We start from the raw sequence: 27,142 nt of genomic DNA, 5'->3' as shown, positions 1-27,142 counted from the left end.
GCATCAAACTCAAAAGCTTCTTCACAGCAAAAGAAATGAAATGATCGGGCTCTGGGCTGATGGCTCAGAGCCTGGAGCCTGCTTCCGATTCTGTGTCTCCCTCTCTCTCTGCTCCTCCCCCGTTCATGCTCTGTCTCTCTCTGTCCCAAAGATAAATAAACGTTGGAAAAAAAAAAAGAAATGAAATGAGGAAGCAATCTATGGAACAGGAGAAAATATTTGCAAACTACATATCTGATAAAGGGTTAATATTTAAAATATGTAAGGGACTCATACAACTCAATCGCAGAAAACCTCATATAATCCACTTAAAAGTGGGAAGAGGAACTGAAGAGATATTTTTTTCAAAGAAAACATAAAAATCACCAACAGATACATGAAAAGGTGTTCAACATCACTAATCAATAAATGCAAATCAAAACCACCATGAGGTATCATCTCACACTTGTTAAAATGTTATTATCAAAAAGACAAATGATGGGTGTTGGTGAGGATGTGGAGGAAAGGAAACCCTTGTGCACTGTTGGTGAGAATGTAAATTGGTGCAGCCACTGTGGAAAACAGTATGGAGGTTTCTCAAAAAGTTAAATGTGGAGGTACCATATGATCCAACAATTTCACTTCTGGGCTTATATATAAAGGAAATGAAATTACTGTCTTAAAAAGATATCTACACTCCCAAGTTTACTACAACGTTCTCATAATAGAGAAGATATGGAAACCATCTAAGTGTCAGTACTGACAGTACAGTATGGTACTGACATGTAAAATAGGCTACATTGGCCAAATGGTGCCTAGATTAATACTGGGTTTCTGCTCTCTTGATATGTACTGTGCTTAGAAAGATGGAAACCAACTGGGAAACCAAAAGGTACAGACAAAATGGGGACATGCAGTTGCTGAACCTGTTTAGTTTTACTATAGCATTCAGCCCTCATCCTTCTTAGAGCTGTAGCAAAGGCCAGTCCCCAATCCTACCCACATTAGAGCTATCTACATGCCATACAGCAGATTTCTCAGAGGCTGGGGGGAGATCAAGCTCAGTACAATTTGAAGGTACTCTACAGAACACTTGGCTTGACCAAGATTTATTATCGATTCACTCCTGTATATGAATAGCAATGATTGTCATTTCCCAGATATGCCTGCTCCATTAGGTATTAGAAGCATATTTAAAATTGAATTGATGATGATTTTTATTTGCTTCATCTATAAAATTTAACATCACACTGATAAATAAAACAAGATTTTTAACCAGTGTAGTTAGATATTTCCTTGTCACTGACTTGTTTCCTTCAATATAGATATTTGGGTATATTCTTTACCATGGTTAAATATGCTATTTTTCTAATCTGCTTCCCCCAGAGACCTAAAGAATAGTCATTTAGAAGTGAACTCCACAGAAATTTGAGGTTATTAAATCTCCTGTGTTCTCCTATGCTTGAGGATAATATGAAGTGCAAGGCACCTGCCCTATTTCAGTATCAGTTTACAGTTACCAGGTGTCCTGAATAAGAATGTAATTGCAAACAAAAGACAAATTGGATTATACCACTCCTCCTGATTTGAAATAAAATACCCGAGAGTTATTTGTTGTTCAAGTATGTTTAGTAACACGAGAAGTATAAAGGATATAGATAAACAAAATATTTAATTTCTCAGAATCTAGGATTTCTGAAACTATTATCTTGTGAAAACAAGAAGTCAAGAACATTGTGTTTTACAAAGGCTTTTGCATGCATTATATAACTTGTTATGGTTCCCTTTGAAAAGGGAGATTTAGTATACTCCAGAGGCCATTTATTCTTCATACACACACACACACACACACACACACACACACACTACTCTACAAGCACAAAGCCCCATGGTAGTATAATTAGGGTTTTGTCATTGCAGCGTTCTTGTGCAGTTTGCTATAAACAATATTTAACATAAGTATAATTCTTTATAATTGACATAGCATATCCATATATATGGTGTCTAATGGTCATCCTAAAGAGTACAGTGAAATAATTACCCTTTTTTAAAGAGGCGGAAATGTTGTGACTCAGAGTTTAAGTCATTTGCCTGAAGTTACATAGCAAATGGAACTTGAACCCAGAGCCTCATGACTTTCCAGGAACCATCACCATGTTACTTTTTGTAATCCCCCTTTTTAAGGAATATAGACTGCTATCTCACCAATACCTGCAATAGTTGGTATGTGATACATATATGGGCAGGGGTAATTATTATAGAACACGTTTAAAGTGTCTTGGGAAATAATCATATGAATAACATCTAAATCTAAATCAAAATATGTCTTTGAGGCATAAGAAATTTGGAATCCAGGAAAAGGAAAATATAATTAGGTGACATTATAATGAATATAAGAACACAACATTTTACTTTCAAAATTCTAATTACTGTATGTATCTTCAAAAGTCTATGCAAATCTAATTATCTTGCATATGTTTTATTTATATGTGTGATGTGTTTGATATTTTCTCTCTAGACCAATTCTATGAAGCAATTTAAAAGTTTAAGTGATGGAAAATTGGATGAAGAATATTCCAAAATCCAATAAAGAAAAAATATATACAAAATCGGTTTGTGAAAGGTAAGATCAAGGTCAAGTTACAGTAAGGATATTCCTGGTTCTATGACTTACCACAGATCTTTCCATCTACTTGTTCTTATCGATGTCTAAAATACTTTTCCTCAGGGGTACATGGGTGGCTCAGTGGGTTAAGCGCCTGACTCTTGATCTTGGCTCAGGTCATGCTTTCATAGTTCCTGAGTTCAGGCCCCATCTAGGTATCTGTGCTGACAGCATGGAGCCTGCTTGTGATTCTGTCTCTTTGTCTCTGCCGGCCCCCACCCCCTACTCTCTCTCTCTCTCTGTCTTTCTCTCTGTCTCTCCCCCACTGGCACACATGCCCTCTTTCTCAAAATAAATAAATAAACTTAAAAAAACTAAAAAACAATTTTAATAAAATGCTTTTCCCCCAGGGATGCCAATGGCTCTCACCCTCACTGCCCTCAAGTCTTCATTCAAATGTCACCTTTTGAGACCTTCCCTGACCACTGTATTTAAAAGTGTAACCCTCCTCCCAGAACTATTTATTCTTATTTTACTATACAGCATATATCACAGTCTAACATCTTATATTGTATTCATTTATTGTCTGTATCTTCTTACTGGGATGTAAGCTCCATGGGGGTAGAGATTTTGATCTGTTTTGCCAACTGTACCTAGAAAAGTGGCAGGTACTGGGTTGGTGTTCAAGAAATGCTGTTTTTTACACAATGAAAGCATGATAGAAGGAAGGAAGGAGGGGAGGGAGGGAAAGAAGAGAGGAAGGAGAAAGAAAGGAAAATAAAGAGTGAGAGAGAGGGAGCCTGAAAGGTATGTAAAAGGACAATATTTTGCATATTATCTTCGTGAAAAAGTAGCATTGATATCATCAACAGTTAATTTCTGCTGTCAATTAATACTCCTGGTGCTACTGATAAATCTAGAGAAAAAAAAACATTCAGGAGAGAAGAAAATAGAAAAATGAAGGAGGGTTCATAAGGATCAGAAAGAGATCAGAAATATAAACAACCAACCAGAGCTGGCCTTGTTTACATTATTTTATTCGATCCTCCTAAGGGATCTGTGAGGCCATGAAACTTGAGGATTGCCAAAAGATACAGGGAAATTAAGTTGGAGCCATGCTAGTCTAAGCACCCAAAGGAGCCCAAGGATGGAGAGATAGAGAAGGGCAGGGTATAAAGTCAGGTTTCCAATCCCCAATGCTAGGCCTTTTATCAGGGTTGAACCTTTTTTTTTTTTAATGTTTATTTATTATTTTTGACAGACAGACAGAGTGTGGCCCGGGTAGAGGCAGAGAAAGAGGGAGGCACAGAATCCGAACCAGGCTCCAGGCTCCGAGCTGTCAACACAGAGCCTGATACGGGGCTCAAACTCACGAACCATGAGATCATGACCTGAGATGAAGTTGGATGCTCAACTGACTGAGACACCCAGGTGCCCCCCAATCCTAGGCCTTTTAAAGTTTTCTGCAGACCTACAAAAGAATGAGCAGTGAAGAAGAGAAAGTAAATCATGTATACTTCAAAATATTGGGCAGGTATTTTTTTAGCGGGGTTGCAGTTCATCCTAGTAAAGACACTTTCATTTATATAGGAAGATTGATTTACTCACTGGAAAGCCACTACCTAAATAGGCACGAGATTATTTGCATTGAAACACTACATACATATTAATAACACCATTACATTTTTTACAAACTTATCCAAAAATAATGATCTTGTAGAGAGAATTATATTTATAATAACTATCTGTACTTCAGCCTGGCATGTGCAGTGGAATAGAAACCTTTGCTATATTACTGTCAAGATAAATAAGGTATCTGGAGTCATTAATAAGACAGTATTTTAGAGACTTACCTAGAACTTTGCTGTAGTATGAATTCCATTCTCCCCAATAGGATTCAAATATGTAGTCTTGCAGAAGATAGGATATAGTATTTTTTACCCTCTCACCAAAGGTCATGTGGTCAGTGAGCTCTGACAAAGCTGCAGGAACATAGGAGGCAGGTGCGGGGATTTTCCCACAGTGTCTCTCCACTGTTGAGGCTGGAGAGAACCTCAGTGTGTACACAAATGGAATTCTTAATTTCAGAGCAACCAGGTCCCCACAGACAGTTACTGGGTCTGCTAACAACACATCAAAACCACCTTCCTGGAGTCTTGCCAGTAACTTGGTGTTGTTTAATACTCCATCACAGATTTGTATATTCATTCGAAAAGCAGCATCTAGAAATTTTCCTAGTTCTTTGTAGAAAGTCCAGAGAGTGAGAGGGGTTGGTCTGTGGTCTATCCACAGCATTATCATGTGTTCAATTAAGGAGTCTATATTGCTGCTCTTATAGGAGATAGGTATCACTTCAAAATTCACAGGAGAATCAGGATTGGAGTTGATGAATAGAGTTGCTGATGAAGCCAGTACAGTCACATTGTGATTTCTTTGGATCAGCTCTTCTAGAATGAGCTCAATATTTAACCAATGGCTACCATCCGTTGGCCAAATTAGCACATTTCCATTAAGAACAATTTTAGTCAAAGTCAAAATAAAAACCAGCAGCTGGACAAACTTCTTAGACATGGTGATATCCATTACAAAAACCATCCTACTGTAGATCTTTTAATATAAAAAGAAATTTTTAAAGTATATTTAGGCATATTTTTCAAATAAAATAATATTTAATGTGATGACTACACTCATTCATAGGTCAATTGATCTATAGATTAAAAGGAAAAAAGATATAATTCAAACCTTTATATGCATTAATATGATTATTCTGACAACAGAAATGATATTTTAAATGATATTTCAAATCCTATTTTAAAGGAAAAGAAGTCAAGTTATAAGCCTGGTATCTCTGTACTCTGTGATAATAACTATAAAATGTGTCTTCAATTTAATAAACCTTTTCCCAAATTAGGTTAACAAAAAATATTAGTTCTTATTGCTAAAGCCATTTACTCAGAACTTATGGTATCTTCAAATTAGATGTCCTTTATTACAAGGCATATTTTTAGTCTTTACTTTTTACTTATTTATTTTTGAGAAAGAGCAAGAGAGCAAGCAGGGGGAGGGGCAGAGACAGAGGGAGAGAGAGAATCCCAAGCAGGCTCCACACCGTCAATTCAGAGCCTGATTTGGGGCTTGAACTCACAAACCGTGAGATTATAAACTGAGCCAAAATCAAGAGTCAGACCCTTTACTGACTGAGCCACTCAGGAGCAGCTAATATTTATTTATTTATTTATTTTTGAGAGAGAGGAAAAGCATGAGTAGGGGAGGGGCAGAAAGAGAGGGAGAAAGGATCCGAAGCAGACCCCATGCTAACAGCAGAGAGCCTGATGTGAGGCTTAAATTCATGAACCAAATGCTGAGATCATGACCTGAGCCGAAGTCCAATGCTTCACTGACTGAGCCACCCAGGCAACCCATATCACAAGGAATTTTTACATACATTGTCTAATTCAGTCCTTCATGGAATCCTGTGAGGCACAAATGATTTGCTCCATTTCATACATAGTGAAATTAATACTGAGTTGCATACCCAAAAGCATATGACAAAATAGGGCAATTTGGGCTATTATCATACCATCATTTGAGAAATTGCTGGAGATCTACAGTATTATGCCTCATCTTTGAAAGTGTTAGAAGCTTTGGGAATGCACAATGACCAGCCTTATGATCACTTCCCCATGGCTCATATTTAGGAAAAAAATTAAAAACAACCTTCATTTAGAAGAGGTTTCTTGGACATTTCAAGATGTTTTAGATTAATTGGGTTATAGAGTAAATTACTACACATTTGATAGAGGAGAGTTTTCTTCTCTGATAAAGCATATTTACAATCATCTCCTTGGTGCAGGGAATTTTTCACTTTCTTCCATATGACATCTTCACACCAAATCAGGAGGATAGGGCCTGGCACCAGAAGGAACAACATGCTTTTTCACTTGGAGCTGTGTAGTAGCTTAAAATATGTGGACACTAGCATTCAATAGCCCCAGATTTAAAAACTTCTTTTACAAGCACTGTGACCCTGGAAAACTACCTAGACCCTTTCAGCCTTGGTTTTCTCATGCATAAATGAGAGATAATGATATTCATTTGTTATATTACTTTGTGGATTAGCAATAATACCTGCAAAGTTGTCTTATAAACTGCTTGGTTCAATGCAATATTTGGTAATATTCATAGTTTAATAAATTTGCCTAAAGACTGATCAGGAAACCAATGGGTTAGCTACAGAATGACCAGCTAGACATAGATAAAATGATATCTATCAGTTGAGATTCTTACTAAATGCCAAACTGAAGGAGGGCAGCTATATCATGGTTCTATTTGAAAAATTAAAATTATTAGAGGTTTCTATTAAAAAGAGAAAATAAGAATAAAGTGATTAAAAGGATAGAAAGCAGGAATTGAGAGTGGAAATAAAGTGGTTTGCTTTTTTTTCATGCTCTGTTGCCTCTGAATTGACTAATTACAGGCCTTTGAGTAACAAAAAGACCAGAAAGACAGAGAAAGGGAAAGAGAGGAGAGGGAAGTGATGCTTTTAGAATTATTGTGCTTGTATCCTTTTAAGAGTCAGCCTCAATTTCAATATTATGTCTTTAAATTTTTTTTGATGTTTGTTTGTTTATTTGTTTATTTGTTTATTTATTTATTTATTATGAGAGAGAGAGAGTATGAGCAGGGGAGGGGCAGAGAGAGAGTGGGAGAGAGAGAATCCCAAGAAGGCTTCTACCTTTGAGTGCAAAGCCTGACTTGGGGCTTGAACCCATGAACCATGAGATCATGACCCGAGCCTAAATCAGTTGGACGTTTAACCGACTGAGCCACCCTGGCACCCCTGTACTTTTAAAATTTATTAGATTTTGAAACACAACAGCAAAGGAGAGTATGAGTAATCCTGGAGACTATTAAAACTGACCTAGTAGAAAGAATTTGAAGTTTCCTCATAAATCTGTGCTATCACAACCTTCCAATAAATAGGAGACAAAACACAGCAATGTACAAGGCATAATCAAAAGTTTATCTATAAAATACTTAGATTTGTCTAATTATGGACGTCTGGATAAATAGAATATAATAAGTAATTAAGGATTATTCATTAACAATAGTTATATTAGCACTTAAAGCTTGTCAAAATATATGCCTGAATCAAATACATGTAGGCAGCCCTAAATCACCCTGAATAAAAAACAAGGCGAGTCCAAGGAGTCAATTTGTCAGTGTTAAACAGTGGCCTTTTCAGGACAATAACATAATTACCTAATTATTGAAGAACAATAGTATATAATAGAATTTATTAATAGCTAGTATATATGCTTTTTGATATAAAATTATACTTTGATGTTACAGTGCTTAATTTCACAGGTGTTGATAGAGATGTCTGTTATACTTATCCTCTGGTTTCCTGTATGCCTCAAATATATCATAGTTGCAAATTCAAAAATTTAAAAAGATAAAAAATAAATTATGTTTGGGGACAGATGTAGGTATAACCTTAGATTTAAATTTCCATCAATGGGAAAAATAACAACTCTTACCAAATATGCCTGGTTTCATGACAAAAATGAAGTTCAGTGATTTAAAATTATCACGTTTGTTTGCTAATAGGTAATCTGAATAAAGTTTGGGTAAGAGCATAGTGGATTGTCATTATGCAGAGAGCATGGGTCCAGTTTGTCCAACTCCATCATTTTATATGTAAGAAAACAGATCAAGAAAGGTTTAAGTAACCTCAAAGTCACATTGCTAGTAAGTGGCAGAATAGATGAACACATGAGTATTCCACTTCCCAGCCCAGTATTCTTTCTTTTTTTATTCTACTTTTAATTAATTAATTAATTAGATGTTTATTTATGTTTGAAAGAGATCCAGAGCACGAGTGGGGGGTCCAGAAAGAGAAGGAGACACAGAAGCAAAAGCAGGCCCCAGGATCTGAGCTGTCAGCACAGAGACCGATGCAGGGCTCGAACTCATGAACCGTGAGATCATGACCTAAGCCGAAGTCAGATGCTTAACAGACTGACTCACCCAGGAGACACTTTATTCTACTTTTTAAAATGTGAGATATATTTTATAACAGCAAAAATTAGAAAAACATATTTTGTAGTGGTGAATATTTGATATTATGACATCTTAAACATAATTAAAGAGTCCAGAAAATGATATTTTTAAATATGTCTCTGAAACATGAACATATGAGTAGGTATGAGTGAAAACTAAGTCAGCCAGAGAAAGTTTGCACCAATTAGCATATAATCCTTGTGCTTTGAATCAAGTTCTCATTTTCATTCTGCTTATTTTGAAAGGAAGTATTCCAAATGGTGATAAAATAAACAGAAAGTTCTCTCAATCTTATTTGATAAAATTTGTGTTTTTAAAGAGAGAAGTGCAGGCCCAAAATAAAGCCATGCTAAGGTTCCACATCAGTAAACAAAGACTTAATATCTAATCTAATTGCAGTTTCAATCCCCAGTTTGAAACCTTTAACCAGCCAAGCTGGAATATCCGGGTAAACCTCAGGAAGTAATCTGCTGAACTTTCTGTTCCCCTTAGGAAGGCAACTTTGCCTAAAACACTGCATTCTTTGGTAATAATTCTCCCCAACCAGTACCGTTTCAACCTTTCCTTTTCTATAGCTCTACAGAGCTCCCCTCTACTTACTAGATGGGATGCTGTCCAATCCCTGAACCATTTAATAAATCCAATTAGATATTCAAATTTACTCAGTTGAATTTGTGTTGTTTAACAGTGTATATAACACTTGTTGGAGAATATCATCCATATAAAATTAAATTAAGATTCAAATTCTTTAAAATATGTATAAGACTATCAGTTTGAATTGAGAATCCTTAAAATAACATTTTTGTATTCAAGTTCTTTCTTACAATTTTTTCCCCCCAATTACATGCCCTGGCTTGAAGGTTTCCTCTTCCTGTGTATGCTCACTGAGTATTATAATGAATGGGTAGAATTTAATTGTACTAATTCATTTCTCATGGATTTGGAGATGGTCCCAAAGGCCATAAAAGCCTGGAGACCACCCTCCATACTGATATGGAGAACAAAGGCAGAAGAAATTTAGAACAAATTAAATTTCCTTACAACTTACAGCTGAAGTACTTAGGACTAACAGAGTGACCTTCCTCCAGAAACTCAACTTCCCTGATGTTAATACTTTGCTAAAAGCAAAAGGCAAACAACTTAACATTATCCTGACCTCCAGGACCCTGTAAGTCTCCTTTTACATATAAGAATTACTTTGGAAGATTCCTTTATCTTGAGGCCCTCAAGATATATGTTAGTAATCAACTTCCAAGCATATGGTCCCCTGATATACATCTAAAGGGTCTCATGACTAAGGTTTTACTAGATGGTAATAAATGACCTTTGCCTAACAACAGCTAGCCCCATCAAGGTCCTGGAAACCTTGCTTCTTAAATTCCTTAGAGACTTTTGCTATCCCTAACCCCCTCCCAGCTTGAAAGTATATAATCAGCCACTCCTCACAAGCCCAGTGCAGCTCTTTCTGCCCACGGGTCCTGTCCCTGTGCCTTAATAAAACCACCAAAGATGCTCCAAAAATTCATTTCTGAGCATTTGCTCTTAACCCCAACATTTTCCCATCAATACTATTTTAAAAAACTGAGTAATCAACTCCTTAGTGATGTTAGAGTTTTAGCTTCACATTAGAGTTTCCTTTTTTTTTTTTTTTTTTGAGTACCTTGTTTGGTATTTAGTTAATCCTTTTGAAAGTGTTCAATTAGATTACTCCCCCCCCCCCCCCGCTTTGTTTTGTTGTATATAAACTGGGTATCTTTCTAGAACTTTCCTTTTAGCTCAGTGTCTTGCATCAAATGCTTCACGACTTTCTTGATTGTAACCTCAGGCAAGTTATTCAGCCTCCTCATTACAAAGTGGTGGAGAATGATGGTGCCTATTTCCTATCGTTATGAGGACTAAATGAAAAAAAAAAAGCATGTGAATTATTCAGAATGGCATCCATGCTCAATAAGTGTTAGCTATTTATGGTAATGTAAGGAGAAAATCTTACTTTAAGAATTACCAATTCAGTGGCGCCTGGGTTGCTCAGTCAGCTAAGCAACCGACTTTAGCTCAGGTCATGATCTCACGGTCCCTGGGTTTGAGCCCCGTGTCGGGCTCTGTGCTGACAGCTCAGAGCCTGGAGCCTGCTTCAGATTCAGTGTCTCCCTCTCTCTCTGCCCCTCCCCCGCTTGTGCTCTGTCTTTCAAATAAATAAACATTAAAAAATATTTACATAAAAAAAAATAAAAAAGAATCACCAATTTAACCAGATCTCATCACCTAGACCCACCTCCTCTCTTCCACTTCTCAGGGAATGCTCCCCTGGGGCACCTGAGCTTTGGTGCAGGTTTTCCCGTGTCAGTCATGCTCAGTCTGAGGCCCATCACAAATGATATGATTAACAATGTATTCAGTACCAAAGTTCACAAAGGGTTTACTTTAAGAAGTCCACAGATATAGAATTCAAGATTATACCCATAAAAATGATCATCTTCATTCCCTTTCATTGAGTGGGGGTAAAAGAGTGACCATACTCTTGAAACTGCTCATGTCCCATACCAAATTCTATCTTGGATGTCATCTCATGGCTGTCAGCCCACTCAGGGGTCATTATGGAAAAGGGGATACTACCAGAGGTCATTTGATTGGTTCTAACCAATCAAAATTAATTTACATAAAAAAACTGAAGGAGAAAGGAAGGAAGAGAGGAGAGAAGGAAGCAAGAAAAAGGTTGGGAAGAGAGAGAAAAAGAAAAAAAAAATGTTCTGAACCAACATGTATTACTCTTTAGGGAAAAAACTCCAATACATTTTTTTTTCTCCTTTAAAATATCTACTGGAAATCAAGCATTTTGGAGATATACACATTCACATTTGTTTCATTTCTAGCACTTTATTTTACATTAATTACCTGTGCTTAGTGTTTAGTTCATGCAAAGATCTGAATATTACAATCATAAATTTTTTTGAAGATTTGTTGTTTTTCCTATTTAATATATTTACAGGAAAGTCTATTGTTATTATAGATAGCAGTAGTTCTCAGAGATTATTCACCAAATATTAATGGATAATAAAACATATGTATTCATATAAATCTAATATATAAAGATTATTCACATAAAAAAGCTATTTGTTTCTATACTGGCTAAAGGATAAAACTGTGATAGCAATAGGTAATGTTTATGGATTATAAATATTTTTTACTGGCATTAAAATGCCATATTGTTATTTTCTTAATTCTTCCCCCAATTTTGGTGGAGTTTTATTGTTATTAATATGTACACAAAAATAAAATTTTCTTGGTTCAGTTTTATATAAATACATTTGAAATCTGCAGAAGCCTTTTCATACTTTCAGTTAAAGGTTGCTTTTAAAGTTCTTTTAGGACCAGAAACCTATCCTCAGACAATTCGCTCCAGGCAACAGTCACATGGAGACATATGCCTAAAGAAACAACAAGTTTCCTAGTGATAACATGAGTCAATTAAACTCCATTTAGCAAATTTAATTAAGTAAAATCTGGGATAGCAGATTTCAAAAGCTAAGTCCACCTAAAGGAAGAGGAAAAGTACCCAAGAAAGTTTAACCTAAAAAATATTCTGAATAATTGATGGATTTGCAACTGAAACTTTGAAAGGAAAGAAAAATTGTTCTAGAAGTTTTGGTGTCAGACTTTCATATGAAAACTGTTTTCTCCTACCAGTCACTATATAATTTTATGTTGACTATCGATATTTCCAAGCCTCGATATTCTCACCTGTGATAGTAGTTTTTTCTTCATAAATTCATTGCAAAGATAAAGAGATATAACATGTGAAGGACTTATCACAGTGTCTAGTGCACAGGAAGAAATCAACAAATGTTAACTGCTATTGCTATTAAGATTTTGAACCATGAGTTTGAACCAAATACCCACAACCTGGGATCAAAGAAGTAATTTAGACATTATAATATCTGATTCCTAATAATTAGCAGAGATTAAGAACTCACTCTGAGCTTATTATTACATTCCACTACAGAAAAGTAATCTTAGAGAAAGTTGTCCTAATTTTTGCTCAGGTGTGCCAGTTTGAGACTTGAGAGTTCATTGCAATGACTTTGATCAGAGCATTCAAACTAAAGTAGAAGAAATTACACATTGGAAGGAAGTGATTTTTATGTCAGCACTATTTATCATTCTCCCTGTACAAAGGCTTGCACAAAAATAAACTACTCTGTCATGTCAGTACTTTTACTTCTTACCTGGTCTTTTCAATATGAGTGTTCATGTCCCTCAGCATCAATAAGAAGAATATTGCTTGTAAAGACAAACTTAAATAGTCATTTTAAGTCAAAAGAGTGTAATTTGATTGGAAACATGATATTATCAAAATCGAAGGATAAGAACATTTTTAGAAATCTTCATCACACTTCCATGAACACATTGTTAAGAAAGATTAGTCTCATGTCTTATGACTGGGAAAATTGTGTGGTCTTATTACCAGTATTAATTTACAAGCAAAATACAAAGGAACATGAGATTCTATGACTCCCAGTATGAGGAAGGTTTATCTGGGGAATAATCTCACCAATATGAATAAGAAGCATTATGATGTGATACTTACTATTTCAAGACTGAGAACAAATAGTTGAAAAAAACCAAGTAATAAGATAAAAATGTAAACATGTATCATGACCAAGGAGCTCTCTACGTATATTCCTCTATTTCATTAACTGAGATACTGCACATGTTCAGATGTTTCTGTTTACTATATGCATGAGAAGATTAAAGAGGTTTTGCAGATCTTGACAACTTGATTGCCTCATAAAATTGCCATTTCTTTATCCTCTTTCTTCATTTTTAAGATCCTGTTTTAGCCCTACAATGTTGATCATTCACTTCTATCTTCATAGGATAGTTTATAATCAACATAGTAGCTATGCTTATTCTCTCTTTTTTTTTTAATTTTTTTTCAACGTATTTTATTTATTTTTGGGACAGAGAGAGACAGAGCATGAACGGGGGAGGGGCAGAGAGAGAGGGAGACACAGAATCGGGAACAGGCTCCAGGCTCTGAGCCATCAGCCCAGAGCCCGACGCGGGGCTCGAACTCCCGGACCTCGAGATCGTGACCTGGCTGAAGTCGGACGCTTAACCGACTGCACCACCCAGGCGCCCCATATGCTTATTCTCTTTGAATAACAGTACAACTCAAGTCTTCTTTCACATCCCCGGAGATAAAACATCTACTTTTGAATTTGGGGACAACTATTGAACATACTCAGTGGAGATGATGAGCCAATTAACAATCCTCTTAACAATCCTCATCAATGAACCCACACATTTATGGTCAATTAATTTATGACAAAGAAGCCAAGAAAATGTAATGGGGGAAAAGACAGCCTCTTCAATAAGTTGTGTTGGGAAAACTGGACCGGCAGAAGAATGAAACTGGATCATTTTCTTACACCATACACAAAACTAACTGAAAATTGTTTAAAGACTTGATGATAAGACCTGAAACCATAAAACTCCTAGAATAAAACTTAAGTGGTAAGCAGATTGACCTCAGTCTTGGTGATGATTTGACTCCAAAAGCAAAAGTAACAAAAGAAAACAAAAACAAAAACAAATGTAACTACATCAAACTAAAAAGTTTCTACACAGCAAAGGAAACCACCAGAAAATGAAGAAACAACTTACCTAATGGGAAAAATATTTGCAAATCATACATCTGATAAGAGGTCACTATCTGAAATATATAAAAACTCATATAACTCAAGAGCAAACAAAACAAAACCACCTGATTAAAAAAAAACAGCCAGAGGATATGAATAGATATTTTTCCAAAGAAAATATACTAATGGCCAACAGGTACAAAAAAGTGGTCAACATCACCAATCATGAGGGAAATGGAAATCAAAACTACAATGAGCTATTACCTGACACCTATCAGAATGGTAATTATCAAAAAGATAAGGCATAACAACTGTTGGCAAGGATATGGGGAAAAAGGGAACCCTTGGGTACTGTTGGTGGGAATGTAAATTGGCACAGTCACTGTGGAAAACAGTATAGATATTCCTCAAAAAATTAAAAATAGAACTACTATGTCATCCAATAATTCTACTTCTGGGTTATACCTAAAGGAAACAAAATCACTCTTTCGAAAAGATATCTGCACCCCACATGTTCATTTCGGCATTATTTACACTAGCCAAGACATGGAAACCACCTAGGTGTCCATCAATGGGTGAATGAATAAAAAAGCTGTGGCATATGTATCTAGAATTGAATATTATTCAGCCATAAAAAGAAGGGAATCCTGTTATTTATGACAATGTGAATGGACTTTGAGGGCATATGCTAAGTGAAATAAGTCAGAGAAAGACAAATATTGTATGATTTCATTTATACATGGAATATGAAAAAAAAACCCATCTCATTGTTACAGAGGACAAATTGGTGGTTGCCAGAGGTGGAGAGTTGGAGGGTGGTGAAATGGGTGAAGAGGGTGAAAAGGAACAAACTTCCAGTTACAAAGTAAATTAAGTCCTAGAGATGTAATAATATACAGCATGGTAACTATAGTTAATACTGTATTGTATATTTGAAAGTTGCTAGAAGAGTAGATCTTAAAAGTTCTTACCACAGGAAAAAATTATTTATGTATGGTGACAAGTGTTAACTAGACTTAATGTGCTGATCATTTTGTATATATATATATATATATACACACACACACGATATATCTCTCTCTCTAAATATATATAATATATACTGTATATAATAATATAATATTAAGATAATATATAATATAATATTTTATATTAATATAAATTAATATAATATATAATATAATAATATAATAATTTATTATTATATATAATATATATTATCTCTATAATATATAATATATATTATCTCTCTCTATAATATCTCTCTATATAATATCTCTCTAAATATATATAAATAATATAAATATAAATATAAATATATAAATATAAATATAAATATATATATATTTAGAGAGAGAATCATTAGATTGTACACCTGAAACCAATATGTTATATGTCAATAAAACCTCCATTAAAAAAAGAAACCATCTTAATCTCTTCCTCATGCCTCTTAACATGCCTTACCAATTAGCCATTAGCTTTTACTAATTTCACAGTTAACACAGCTAACACAAATTGAATGGTTCTAGCTCATAGACACTTTTGTAAAATCCTTGTATTGTTGACTAATTTAGTCCTTGCAGTAGCCCTGTTAGAGATGGGATAAATAAATGCAGGTGTAAAGAGAATTAATTACTTCTCCATGGTTGCACACTTGTAACCAGAAATTGTTTATCAAGAGCCTTCTTTCCTAATTGCCTTACTATACAGTTTCATCTGCATTATTCTTCTCCACACGTAAGCTACTTCATTCATACATGCTCTTACCACATCTTTCCTGGAGTCACGCAGAAGCCTGTAGCCTAAGACCATCTCACTCTGGGTCCACATCTATCTAGATATTTTATATAAGATGCAATCTATACATCCCTTTAAACAGTTCCCAGTTGTTCAATAGATAAAAAACCAAATGATTAGCATAACATACAAGAGGCTCTGAAAATATTTATTGGATTAATTCATTTTTGCAATCCTGATATCTCCATGGTTCTTTCACATGCATCTTACACTTTGACCTTCATAAATAATGAGTCATCAGTAATACCCAGCACACATGTGCTATTTTAAGACTCCACAACATTGGGCACAGTTTCCTTCCCCACACTTATTTTGCAGGGAAATTCATATTCACTGTTTAAATTTTTCTTTGTATATCACCTCAACTCTAGTTTCTCAGAATGTCACTCTCTTCTGTCACATACTGTTCATCTCCTTTATGCCCTCTCTGTTCTTTATACATATTTCCATTACCTAATCATTCATATTATAAACATTCTCTTTCTTGTATGACGTCTCTGCTTGACTTAAATTCTTGAAGCCAGGAACTCCATCTTAATCTATGTTGTAACCTCCCTACCTAAGGGCGTACCTAGTAAACAGTGAGAGATACATGAACAATGATCAGAGATTATCTGTATGCATGTATGTTTTTAAAAACACACACACACACACACACACACACATTCTATGTTAATAATGGACTTGTAGGAAACAATCTCTTCCAGTTTTCCCTACACACCACTGAAGTTTCTAGGCAATATGTGTTTTCAGTGCAATATCTAAATGAGAATTCAGTCCTATTTTTAAACTAAAATATTTGTTGCTATATGTTACCCATAAAATAATTTAGTTGGTATCTTTGAGTCCATAAAATTAGAAAACCCATGATAGTTACAAAGCATATTGTTACTTATCTTCCTTCCTGCTCTCAAGTGATACTAATAGTAATCAATAGGTAGGATTGAAAAATAATAGCCACAGGGAAGTAAAGAGGTGATACAAAGCTCTGTTCTAATTCATATAATAATAAAAAAATATTACATACCCAAAGCTTTACTATAGTAGGAATCCCATGATTTCCAAAGAGTGTTAAACATGTAGTCCTGTAGACTGTAGGAGATGAAATTTCTTATTCTGTCAGTGAAAGACATCTGGTCCGTGAGTTCTGATAAAGTGGCAGGAACATAGGAAGGAGGGTATGGTACCTTCCCACAATGCTTTTCCACTGTTGAGGCTGGAGAAAACCTGAGGGAGTACATAAATGGAATTCCCAGCTTTAAAGCTACTATATCACCACAAGGAAATACTGGATCTGATATCAGGACCTCAAATTTGCTTTTCTTCAGCTTTTCCATCAGCTTTTGGTTTTTAAGAACACCATCACAGATTTCTCTAGATATCATGTGGAAGTCCTTGATGACTTTGGCTATATCTTGATAGAATCTCCAAATGGTTGAAGGAGATGGCCTCTTTTCCATCCATGTCAAAACAAAGTCCTTGATCAGTCCTTCTATTCTTTCTTTGCCAAAGGCCACCTTATATATTTCAAATGTCAGAGATGGGGTCGAGGTTGGCGTGATGAAAAGTGCACCAGAGGCAACTAAAACAGTCACATTATGCTCTTTTTCAATCAACTCATCTATAATTATCTTAATGTTCAGCCAATGACTACCTTCCATTGGCCAAATCAGAACATTCCCACCAAGAGTGATTCCTAGGAGACTAATCTGGAGACACAACAGCAGAATGTTCCTGTTTAACATGATGTAGCTTGATGTAGAAGATTTGATGAGATATGACAAATGAATTTCTCTGTTTTTCAAGCAAACAAGAAAGAAAAATTATTTCAGTTTTGATTCAAAACGATACCCTTAAGAGCCTTCTCTCTACCAAATGGTTTTCCTCATGGTAGCACCATATTTTATGATAATTATAGGCTTGGGGTAACATGTGTCTTACCTCTCAACCTGTTGCTTTAGCTTGGGTTATGATTCCTGCTCTCTGATCATTTTCTTAAACTTGATCCTTTAACTTTTTCATTGCATCTCATAATTGTGAAATTCTTACTGTTAAATTGCTTGAAGCTGTTGTGTACATCAACTCTACCCTCGGGCCTGGCTACTGAAGCCTCAGTTTGGGGCAGAACTTATTCAGAAATGTGGAGAGGCTAAGGCTATCAGTTTTCCAATATTTAACACATTCAATATAGTGTCGATAGCAACAATGAAACATTATTATAGTAGTTACTGGTTGTTAATAGATAAGATTATTACAAAGGGAATACTTAGAAAAAATGTGAAGTACAAGCAGATAGAGTAATTATAATGTTTATTGCTACTTTAATAATATGTTTAGGAAAAAATTTTATGTTAATACTGAGAAAAAATTATAAGTAAATGAATGAACTGTGTACAAGTATACATGCAAAAGATGATGGGTAACATTACTAGTCAATAGGAGTTCTTTGAAGAGGAACGCTAACTCAAGCATGCTTTTATGGAAAGTGCTGCTTGAAAGCTAGTTGGCTGGTCTGAGTAATAAATAATTTACATTAACATTCAACCTTTAATAATTGCTAGCATTAATTAAGCACTCACCGTGTGTCAGACATTGTGTAAAGTGTTTTACATATGTTAATCTCATTTATTTCTCACTAAAAAAAGATTCAACGAAGTCGATCCTATATTCTCCCATCAGAGAAGGAAGAACCATTGCTCAGAGAAGTTTAGTAATTTGCCAAGTTCACATACTAGAATAAGAAAAGAACTGGTAGTAGCAGCCTTCAGGCTCTTTGGCTTCCAGAGTCTATTGTATAAACCACTAAAATAGATTGCCCTATCAGCGTGTATCATATCCCCTTATCAAGTATAAGCAACCTACCCATGTAAACCACAAAGTGCCCAAAACATGCTGACACAATATAAATTTGTGTCACAAATTCACACATTATGAATCTGTGCAGCCCACACTGGATAATGCAGGACAAATCATCTGAAGAAAATCACCTCTATGAAAAGTGTACATGTATGTGTATGCATATATCTGTGAATAAGTAGAAATGACTTATTTTTGTTTTAATAAATCTATTGAAATTAGAAATCCTATGTTTTTTAGTGATGTCTTTGCTGACCTCCCCTATAACCACAGATAATCTATAGTGAGACATTTGCTGCTTCTTTAAAGCAGTTACTAACTTTTCCAAAGTACTATTGGGAGTTTGGCAGACTCATCGTACAGTTCTTGGGAGTAGATTTTAATTCAAGACTCTGTATACTAAGATTTTATGGTATGCACAAAATTTTTGGCTGCTGGTGTCAACCTCATCCATAGTTAATTGCCAAAATACTTTAAAATAGTTGTTGTGATTCACTAGAATGAACAATCGGTCACAATTCACTGATATTTTACTCACGTTATTCACTATCAGGGAATCAGATTCAGTTCTAAACAATTAAACTGTAGCCTTTATTAAGTTTATTTGTGTTTATTGTGTGGCTACTAGACAGAGAACTCCCTGCTAAGTGAAAGGCAGATGAATAAAGGAGATAATCTCATATCCATTTTATGCTCTCTGTGAAGGTAATTGCAGATGTAACTATAATAAAAATAGGCCTAGTATATTAGAGTCAGCATGATATCATGAGAAGAATTTAGGTTTTAGAATCAGGCCAAAGAATTTTGGCCTGTTTAACATTTATGAGACTCAGTTTTCTCCTCTGTAAGGTAGAAATGAAAGGCAATTTAAGAGACTTTTATATTAAGTAATATAAGATAAATAAAATGTTTATTAATATATAATAAATGAATAACTATTCAATAAATACTATAAATTATGTAATGATATGAGCATCATATAAGATAAAGTTATATATTTAAATAAATAAAATAATATCGATTAAGCTACAACTATAGTGCCTGGAATAAAAGACACATTTAAAATCTATTATCTCTCTCATTTAATTCCTTCTCCTTCTCCTAACTTTAGAGAAAGCGACGAGTACCTTCAGATGAAATGGCACAGGTAAAATGTGTCAGAGCTCTGTACAGATTGCTTTCTGTTTTTTGGGAATTAGAGGTAGGGGTAAAGAGAGGGAAGTTTTTATTAGAAATGTGGTATTTGAGGCTCATCTTGGAGCTTGAAGTGTCTGCACATGAGTGATAGGCAATGACCAGTATTATGTCATAAATTAACTTTTTGATTTTTTAAAAAGTATCTTACTAATGGGACAGTATTAAGAAAACTTCTCAAATTATTGAAGTTAAATTTTAGATTTGTGTTCTTAAATTTAATAGAAAACTAAGTGAAGAAATTATATTAAACATAAAGATTTAAAGAGGTTGTAAAATAAGTTTTTTTCAAAAACTAAAAATGTGATTTTAATTATTCTGACCTTAAGATCCCTGAAAAGCTAGTCTCTTTCCAGAAAAATTATAGGAAACTATAGCTAAACATATGACTAATATATTTATGAAATCAGATGAGTTGAAAGGAAAGCTAAAGTAATTTAAAAGAAGCTACTGTATACAAATAGTTTTATCATAGAGAGGATAATAAAAGATGTGCTTCAATTAATTGCACAAAAAGAGAGCACACATAGTATTTACATTACCCCAATTGATTATTGCTTTTACAACAGAATTTTCTTTCTTTCTTTCTTTTTTTATGCTTATTTGTTTATTTTGAGAGAGAGAGAGAGGACACGTATGGGGTACGGGGTGGGAGGGACAGAGAGAGAGGGAGAGAGAGAGAATCCCAAGCAGGCTGCACAGTCAGGGCAAAGCGGGACACAGGGCAGCTCCCTCTCACGAACCATGAGATCGTGACCTGAGATGAAATCAAGAGCCAGACACTTAACCGACTGAGACACCCAGGCACCCCTATAACAGAATTTTCTTTAGAGAAACTTTAATATCCTTTTTTTAAATAAATAAATTTGACTTTGCATAAAACTTATTTGATATGTATACATACATGTAAAATATATAAACATACAAAATCCAGTACACAACATTAAGAAGATAAAATACCCATCGAAGGATGATATCTTGGCTCATCTACCCATGCTATCTTAAAGATGGTAGTGGTCACTGGTGAGAATCATATTTGCCTTTATGTATTTACTTCATGTGTCACCTATTAAAGGACCAAATTAACTCTTCACTGGTAGAAATTCGAGGTAATAGATAGGCCAGTGAGCTCACAGTTGTATACAACTTTAACTTTACTGCTTTGTCGTACACTTCCCTCAAGATCTATCAAATTATTCTGAAGTATAACACCCGGGGGGAAAACCCTCCAATTATGTAAAAATACAACTGAAAACTTTTCTAAAGTGATTAAACAAGCCAAAAGTTAACCCACAAGCATGTAATGATTGACCTTTCTTTTAGAAGAAAACATAAATCCAAATGTACATCATATATTGCTTATATATTATTTGTCATGAGATTTTTAAATTTCTTACCTGAAGTTTCCAGCCAGAACTTTAATAGTACTCATTTGCTATTTGAAAGTTGAATTTAAAGAAATCCTAGTTGACTAAGCATAACATGATGCGAAATGTGATCTTAAATAGAGGAGAGATTATACAGATTTGTTTACTCCTAAGGCATTCCACTTCCTCTACATTATTAAGCACCTAATCTTCTGTTAAAGGTGTTTTCTTCTACTGGTTTTCTGGCAACTATTTGCATTAAATATTGCCTTTGTTATTACAGTCTCTGCAACCTTCACCACCACCCCTTCCAACCAAGTATGTCTAGGCATGAGAAGATGGACTGGGGATGAGTATGCCAGATCAGGACCCCTGTCTTCTCCTCGTTTGTGATGGTGCATGTTCCATTCCAGGCATCAAGCGTTTCAGCTGGTGCAGCTTGCAGCAGGACGATAGGATCCCAGGGGAGATTGAGTAATTCCCCCTCTTGCAGGAGTGGGAAGTAACTCACCCATCTTGGTGGGCAATATTCTATTGTAAATTCCAGTAGACAACACCTTTTCCAACTGGGTGATAGGACTTGGTGTTCTCAGCAGTGTACCACATTAGTCTATAGTGAGAGTTGGGGCAGTGTCAGTTTCTTAGGATTTTCATAACTTTATGGTGTTGGGTGCTTTGGCAGAGGTCCCCAGTCTGGCATATAGAGCGCAAGCCCTACTGGTTGATCATTCAAATATACTGAAACCTGGAACAGTACTTTAGTTCACCCAGCCAAGGTGGTTTTACCTACTAACGATTTACTTTGCTGCTTTAATATTCATTTTCTTTTTCTATCAATCCTGCTCAGTGTAGATTATAGGGGTGATGGAACCTCCATTTAATGTCATGTGCTATTGCCCCATCTTGCAAATCATGACCTTTGAAATGTGACTTCCCAGTCACTATATATTCCATGAGGGTATCCATACATGGTATTCTGTTTCTCCTATCCCTACTGAAATTGGGAAAGAACCGTGAGAAATAGTAGGTGGTGTAGGAATAGTTCATGTTTTCCCAACTAGAGTGGAAAGACCTGTAAGCAGTTTAAGCAGAGTCCTTAGATATGTACTACCTCAATGGTGGAGTAAAATTCACCCTAAAATAAGTATGTTGTGAATATGATTTAACGAGCTCTATAGCACACTTCTAATGGATCAAATTCCAAATGTCTCTCTACTAGAACAAAGACCCTGTATATCTAAAAGAATACCAAGAAATGGAAATAAAAACCCATTACCCAACAAAGTAAATCCATAATAAAAATTTATGAGACATTGAACAAAGTATGAATATATAACTTATAGGGTATAATATACAGTATCCCATTCAATAGATAAAGTCATAGTGATGACAGATGATAGAATTAGTTGACAAGGACTTTAAAACAGCTATTATAACTAGCATATGGTCAAAAACATAGTGATAAGCATAAGCATGTGAAGAGAGAATAAAAGAGCTCCAGAGACCTACCCATATTAAACTTCTGGAGATGAAAAATCCATCAGATGGGATTAACACAGTATAGAAAAGATTAGACACAGTATAGAAGAAAAATTAACATCCAGACATAGTAATAGAAGTTACACAAAATGAAAATCAGAGGAAATTAACCACTCCCCTCCACCACCCTCCCCAAAAGAACAGAGCAGCCTACCATACATGTAATTATGGCCCTGAAAGAGGGAGTGGATATAGAAACAAATATTGAAAGAAATAATAGCCAAACTTTTTCAAATTTGAAAAATCACATATACACATGGATATAAGAAGCTCTAATAATCAATTTTTTTCAAAACAAAAAGAAAGAGAAAAGCACCTCTAGTGCATCATAATTAAGATGCTGACCATCAATGATTAAGCAAAAATCTCAAAAACAGGAAAATTTAGAAAAACACATTGCCTAACAAAGGAACAAAGAAATGAATTAAACATTGTAAGCAATGCAAGCTAAAAAACGGTGGAGTGACATCTAAAAAGCGCTAAAAGAAATTAAAACTCTTCTAATTAATATATATACCCAGAAAATTATATAACTAACAAAATTTTTACAATAAAGACTAATTAGACTTTTCTCATGGCTACAAGAGCCAAGAGAATCTTCCACAGACCACAAGTTTAAGAAATGTTAAAGGCAGAGGGAAAATTATCCCCAATGGAAATGTATTTCTAAACAAATGAAAGAAGAATACTGGAAATGGTAAACATGTGGGTGTATATGAAGGACTTTTTTTCTTATTTTATTTAATATCTCTCAATGTCAAATGACTATTTAAAACTAAAATAATAACAAAGTATGGTGAAATTTATAACACATAGAAAAAATACATGAAAAATACTGCAAACTCTGAGAAGGGGTACAGGACGTACACTATTTAAAGTAATTACACTAAAAATGATACTTAGTCTTTAGAGCAGCCACTGGAAAATAAAACCAAGAGAAATATCTACTAAGCCAATAGAAATAATAATACTCTATTAATCCAAATGAAAGTGGAGAGGAAGAGGGGGTCCTGGGTGGCTCAGTCGGCTAAATTACTTTGGCTCAGGTGATGATCTCATGGTTCATGGGTTCGAGCCCTGCATCAGGCTCTGTGCTAACAGCTCAGAGCCTGGAGTCTGCTTTGGATTCTGTGCCTCCCTGTCTCTCTGCTCTTCCCCTGCTCATGCTCTCTCTCTGTCTCTCTGTCTCTCTCTGTCTCTCTCTCTCTCAAAAATAAACATAAAAAAAGTAGAGAGGAAGAAAAAAAAGAACAAAGAAGAGATAAGATAAACAGAAAACAAATAGCAAGATAAGCAAATTAAATGTGAATGGTTTAATTATCTTAATTAAAAGTTAGATATTGTCATAATGGATTTTTTTAAGAAGGAAGATTAAACTGCACGCTGTCTACAGGCATCCACTTTACAAGAAAAAAGAGGTTAAAAGAATACACACACCATGATAATATTAACTTAGTAAAGCTGAAGTGGCTATCTAAATATCAGATAAAGTAGATTTTCAGAGTAAAGAATATTATTGGGATTAAGAAGATCACTTTATAATTAAAAGTGCCATTTCATCAAAAAGACGTCACTACCTTGAGTGTGTACGTACCTAACATCAGAGCTTCGAAATACAAGCAAATTGATAGAAATAAAAAAGAAATAGATCCTCCATTATACTTGGTGATTATGGTAATACTCTCTCAATAATTGATAGAACAAGCTGACAGAAAAATCAATGAGTAATAAAGGAGTCTGTATTCATGGCAAAAAAATGTATGAAAATCAGGCAATTTTGTGTAGTTTACAATACACAACATGCCTCTTTAACGAACTTTATCTGTGCTTTTTTGCCAGCGTTAATTTTGTAAAATCTGTTTCTTTTTTATTGCCTTCATTTTTTTAACTCATTTTTGCCCAGGCCCTAATATTTGTTTAATTTTTTTTCAGATCAATTTATTGTAAAAATCATTAAGTTGGATTTTTAACTCTAATTTCAAAGGTTTTATGTAAATGATTCTAGTACTATATTATAAATATTACATATAAAGTGAGATAAGCAAATACTAATTGTAAGAAGGCCAGCTAAAAAAAATTAGAAATTATAAATCAATTCTTTATAGTTTACTTCTCATTTGCCCCTCATAATAATGAATTCCGTTCTTTGCATTCTCTTGAATTTCCTTGTACTGTTATTATTTTTGTTCTTATCATTAAATAGCATGTAGTATTATTTTATATTTTTAATCTTCATATAAATATTGTTAATTTTCTTATATGTGAACAAAAATGCATACATATATTTTTTGGGTAGAGCAAAGAAAATTGTAAACATATGGTTAAATCTAACCATTAATTGAATAAAACATTAGAAAAACCCTCATGAAATTGAAAGATATAAAAGAGAAAGAAAGAAAATATTTCATTCCAATAGCATGTAAGTCATGAGGGATAAACAGAGCTAAAGTGATGTAGGATAATTTATTGAGAGAAAAATGAAAATACTGATTAATGTTATGAATTAATACATTTAATAAGAAAGTTAAATAAAAAATGAAGAAATAAGTTAACCAAACTGATGCAAGAAGAAGGGGTAAATCTATTTGTCCCAAGAACCATATAAGAAATTCAGTCAGTAGTTAAATAAATTCCCACAAAAACACTCCAGGTCCAGACCAGATTTCTGAGCAACTTTTGATATGTACTGTACAAAAGAGAGAAATTACAGGAAAATCACACTGATAAGTATAGAGGCAAGTAATGACACAAATTTAGCAAAACTTTTCCAATTATGTATAATAAGCTTCAAGTACAAGTCAGGATTATTCCAGGAACTCAAATTTAACTTTCAAAAATCAATTAACATAATCCACAACATTAAACAGATTAAAGGAAGGGAAATAATATGGTGATTTTTACAGATGTAGAAAAAGCCACCAGTAAAATTCAATATTTATTCATGATTTGACAAAAAAATAGAATACTAGGATTAAAGGGAACTTCTTTAACATGATAAAGGGAATCTACAAAAACAAACTCTTTTAAATAGCTTCTTAAAATGTAAAAACAAGCAAAATTAAACTACATTGTTCAGTAATGAATTCCCATCTGCAAAGATAGCAAAAAGATTTATTATCAAAAAGTCAGGATAGGGGTAACCTTTGAAAGAAAAGAAGGAAGAAACAATAGTGATGAAGGTGTCTTCTAAGTCACCAGACACATTCTAATTCTAAAATGGGGGTGGTTACATTGGTGAACACTTTATAATTACTGTTTAAAATGTTGGAGAAAATTTCAATCTTTATTAGTCTCTTCTCTTCCCTTTACAGGGGAATCTTCCACCAGATTCATTAATTTGACTTCCTGAATTTCTGGCTCTCCTGATTTTCCTGCCCCAAAAATATTTTCAAGAGAACTATAACCACTCCAGTCAAATTCAATGCCTATCTCCCATTCCTCCAAACAAATACACAAACACTATGCTGCAGACCCATTTCTCTAGCTGTTCAATACGAAAAGAACCTTGCATTTAATTCTGGCTGTACCACAATGTCATAGAAAGAACAATATATGTAGCCAGTCACTAATTTCAACTTTACTATTACTATTACTACTACACACACACACACACACACACACATATTCTTGGACAAGTTGTCAACATGAGGGCTTTGGTTTCCTTGCATGTGAAATAATATCTTTCTCATAGAATTGTAGAGAATATATAAGATGTATATGAAATCTATTTATTAAAATATCCAAACCAACTTTTCCACAATTTGAATTTCTTTAGACTCCTAATTGAACAGTTCTGAAATAACTAATTCCTAAGGCCTAGCAAATTTTCTCTTTTATCAAATTGCAAATGTGAATGATTTCCAAAAACTCTGTTAAAACAGAATAATAGGATAATGACACCTTGTTTTTCATTGTTTTGCTGTTATTATTGTTACCGTCTTTAGATTTCCCATGGAACTAAGGAGTGAACTTCTATTGATGAAAAAAACTATTCTCCAGCTGTATTTTGAAACCCAGCTATATTTTACTTCAATAGTCTTGAGAATTACATTAGACAATCTTACATATTTCTTAAATTATAAGGAATATATTTTTAGAAATTT

General features: G+C 34.4%; 1 protein-coding gene across 4 annotated transcripts in view; it reads right to left on the bottom strand.

The window, feature by feature from the left end:
- Positions 1-17,828, bottom strand: part of LOC122478835 (UDP-glucuronosyltransferase 2A1) — a 53,469-nt gene extending 35,641 nt beyond the window's left edge. For 2 of the 4 annotated variants that reach the window (XM_043572541.1, XM_043572542.1), the window contains exons 1-2: positions 17,113-17,828; positions 4,438-5,069 (exon numbers count right to left, since the gene is read on the bottom strand). In XM_043572541.1, coding sequence (XP_043428476.1) covers positions 4,438-5,069; positions 17,113-17,828 — 1,348 coding nt within the window. Of the gene's footprint in view, positions 1-4,437; positions 5,070-17,110 lie in introns of all 4 variants that reach the window. The other 2 variants (XM_043572543.1, XM_043572544.1) reach the window with 1 other exon arrangement.
- Positions 17,829-27,142: the final 9,314 nt, after the last annotated feature.

This window comes from Prionailurus bengalensis, chromosome B1 (assembly GCF_016509475.1).
Source record: "Prionailurus bengalensis isolate Pbe53 chromosome B1, Fcat_Pben_1.1_paternal_pri, whole genome shotgun sequence".
Taxonomy (NCBI): domain Eukaryota; kingdom Metazoa; phylum Chordata; class Mammalia; order Carnivora; family Felidae; genus Prionailurus; species Prionailurus bengalensis.
Note: the sequence above shows the minus strand (reverse complement) of the source record. Positions and strands in the feature narration are given on the sequence as shown.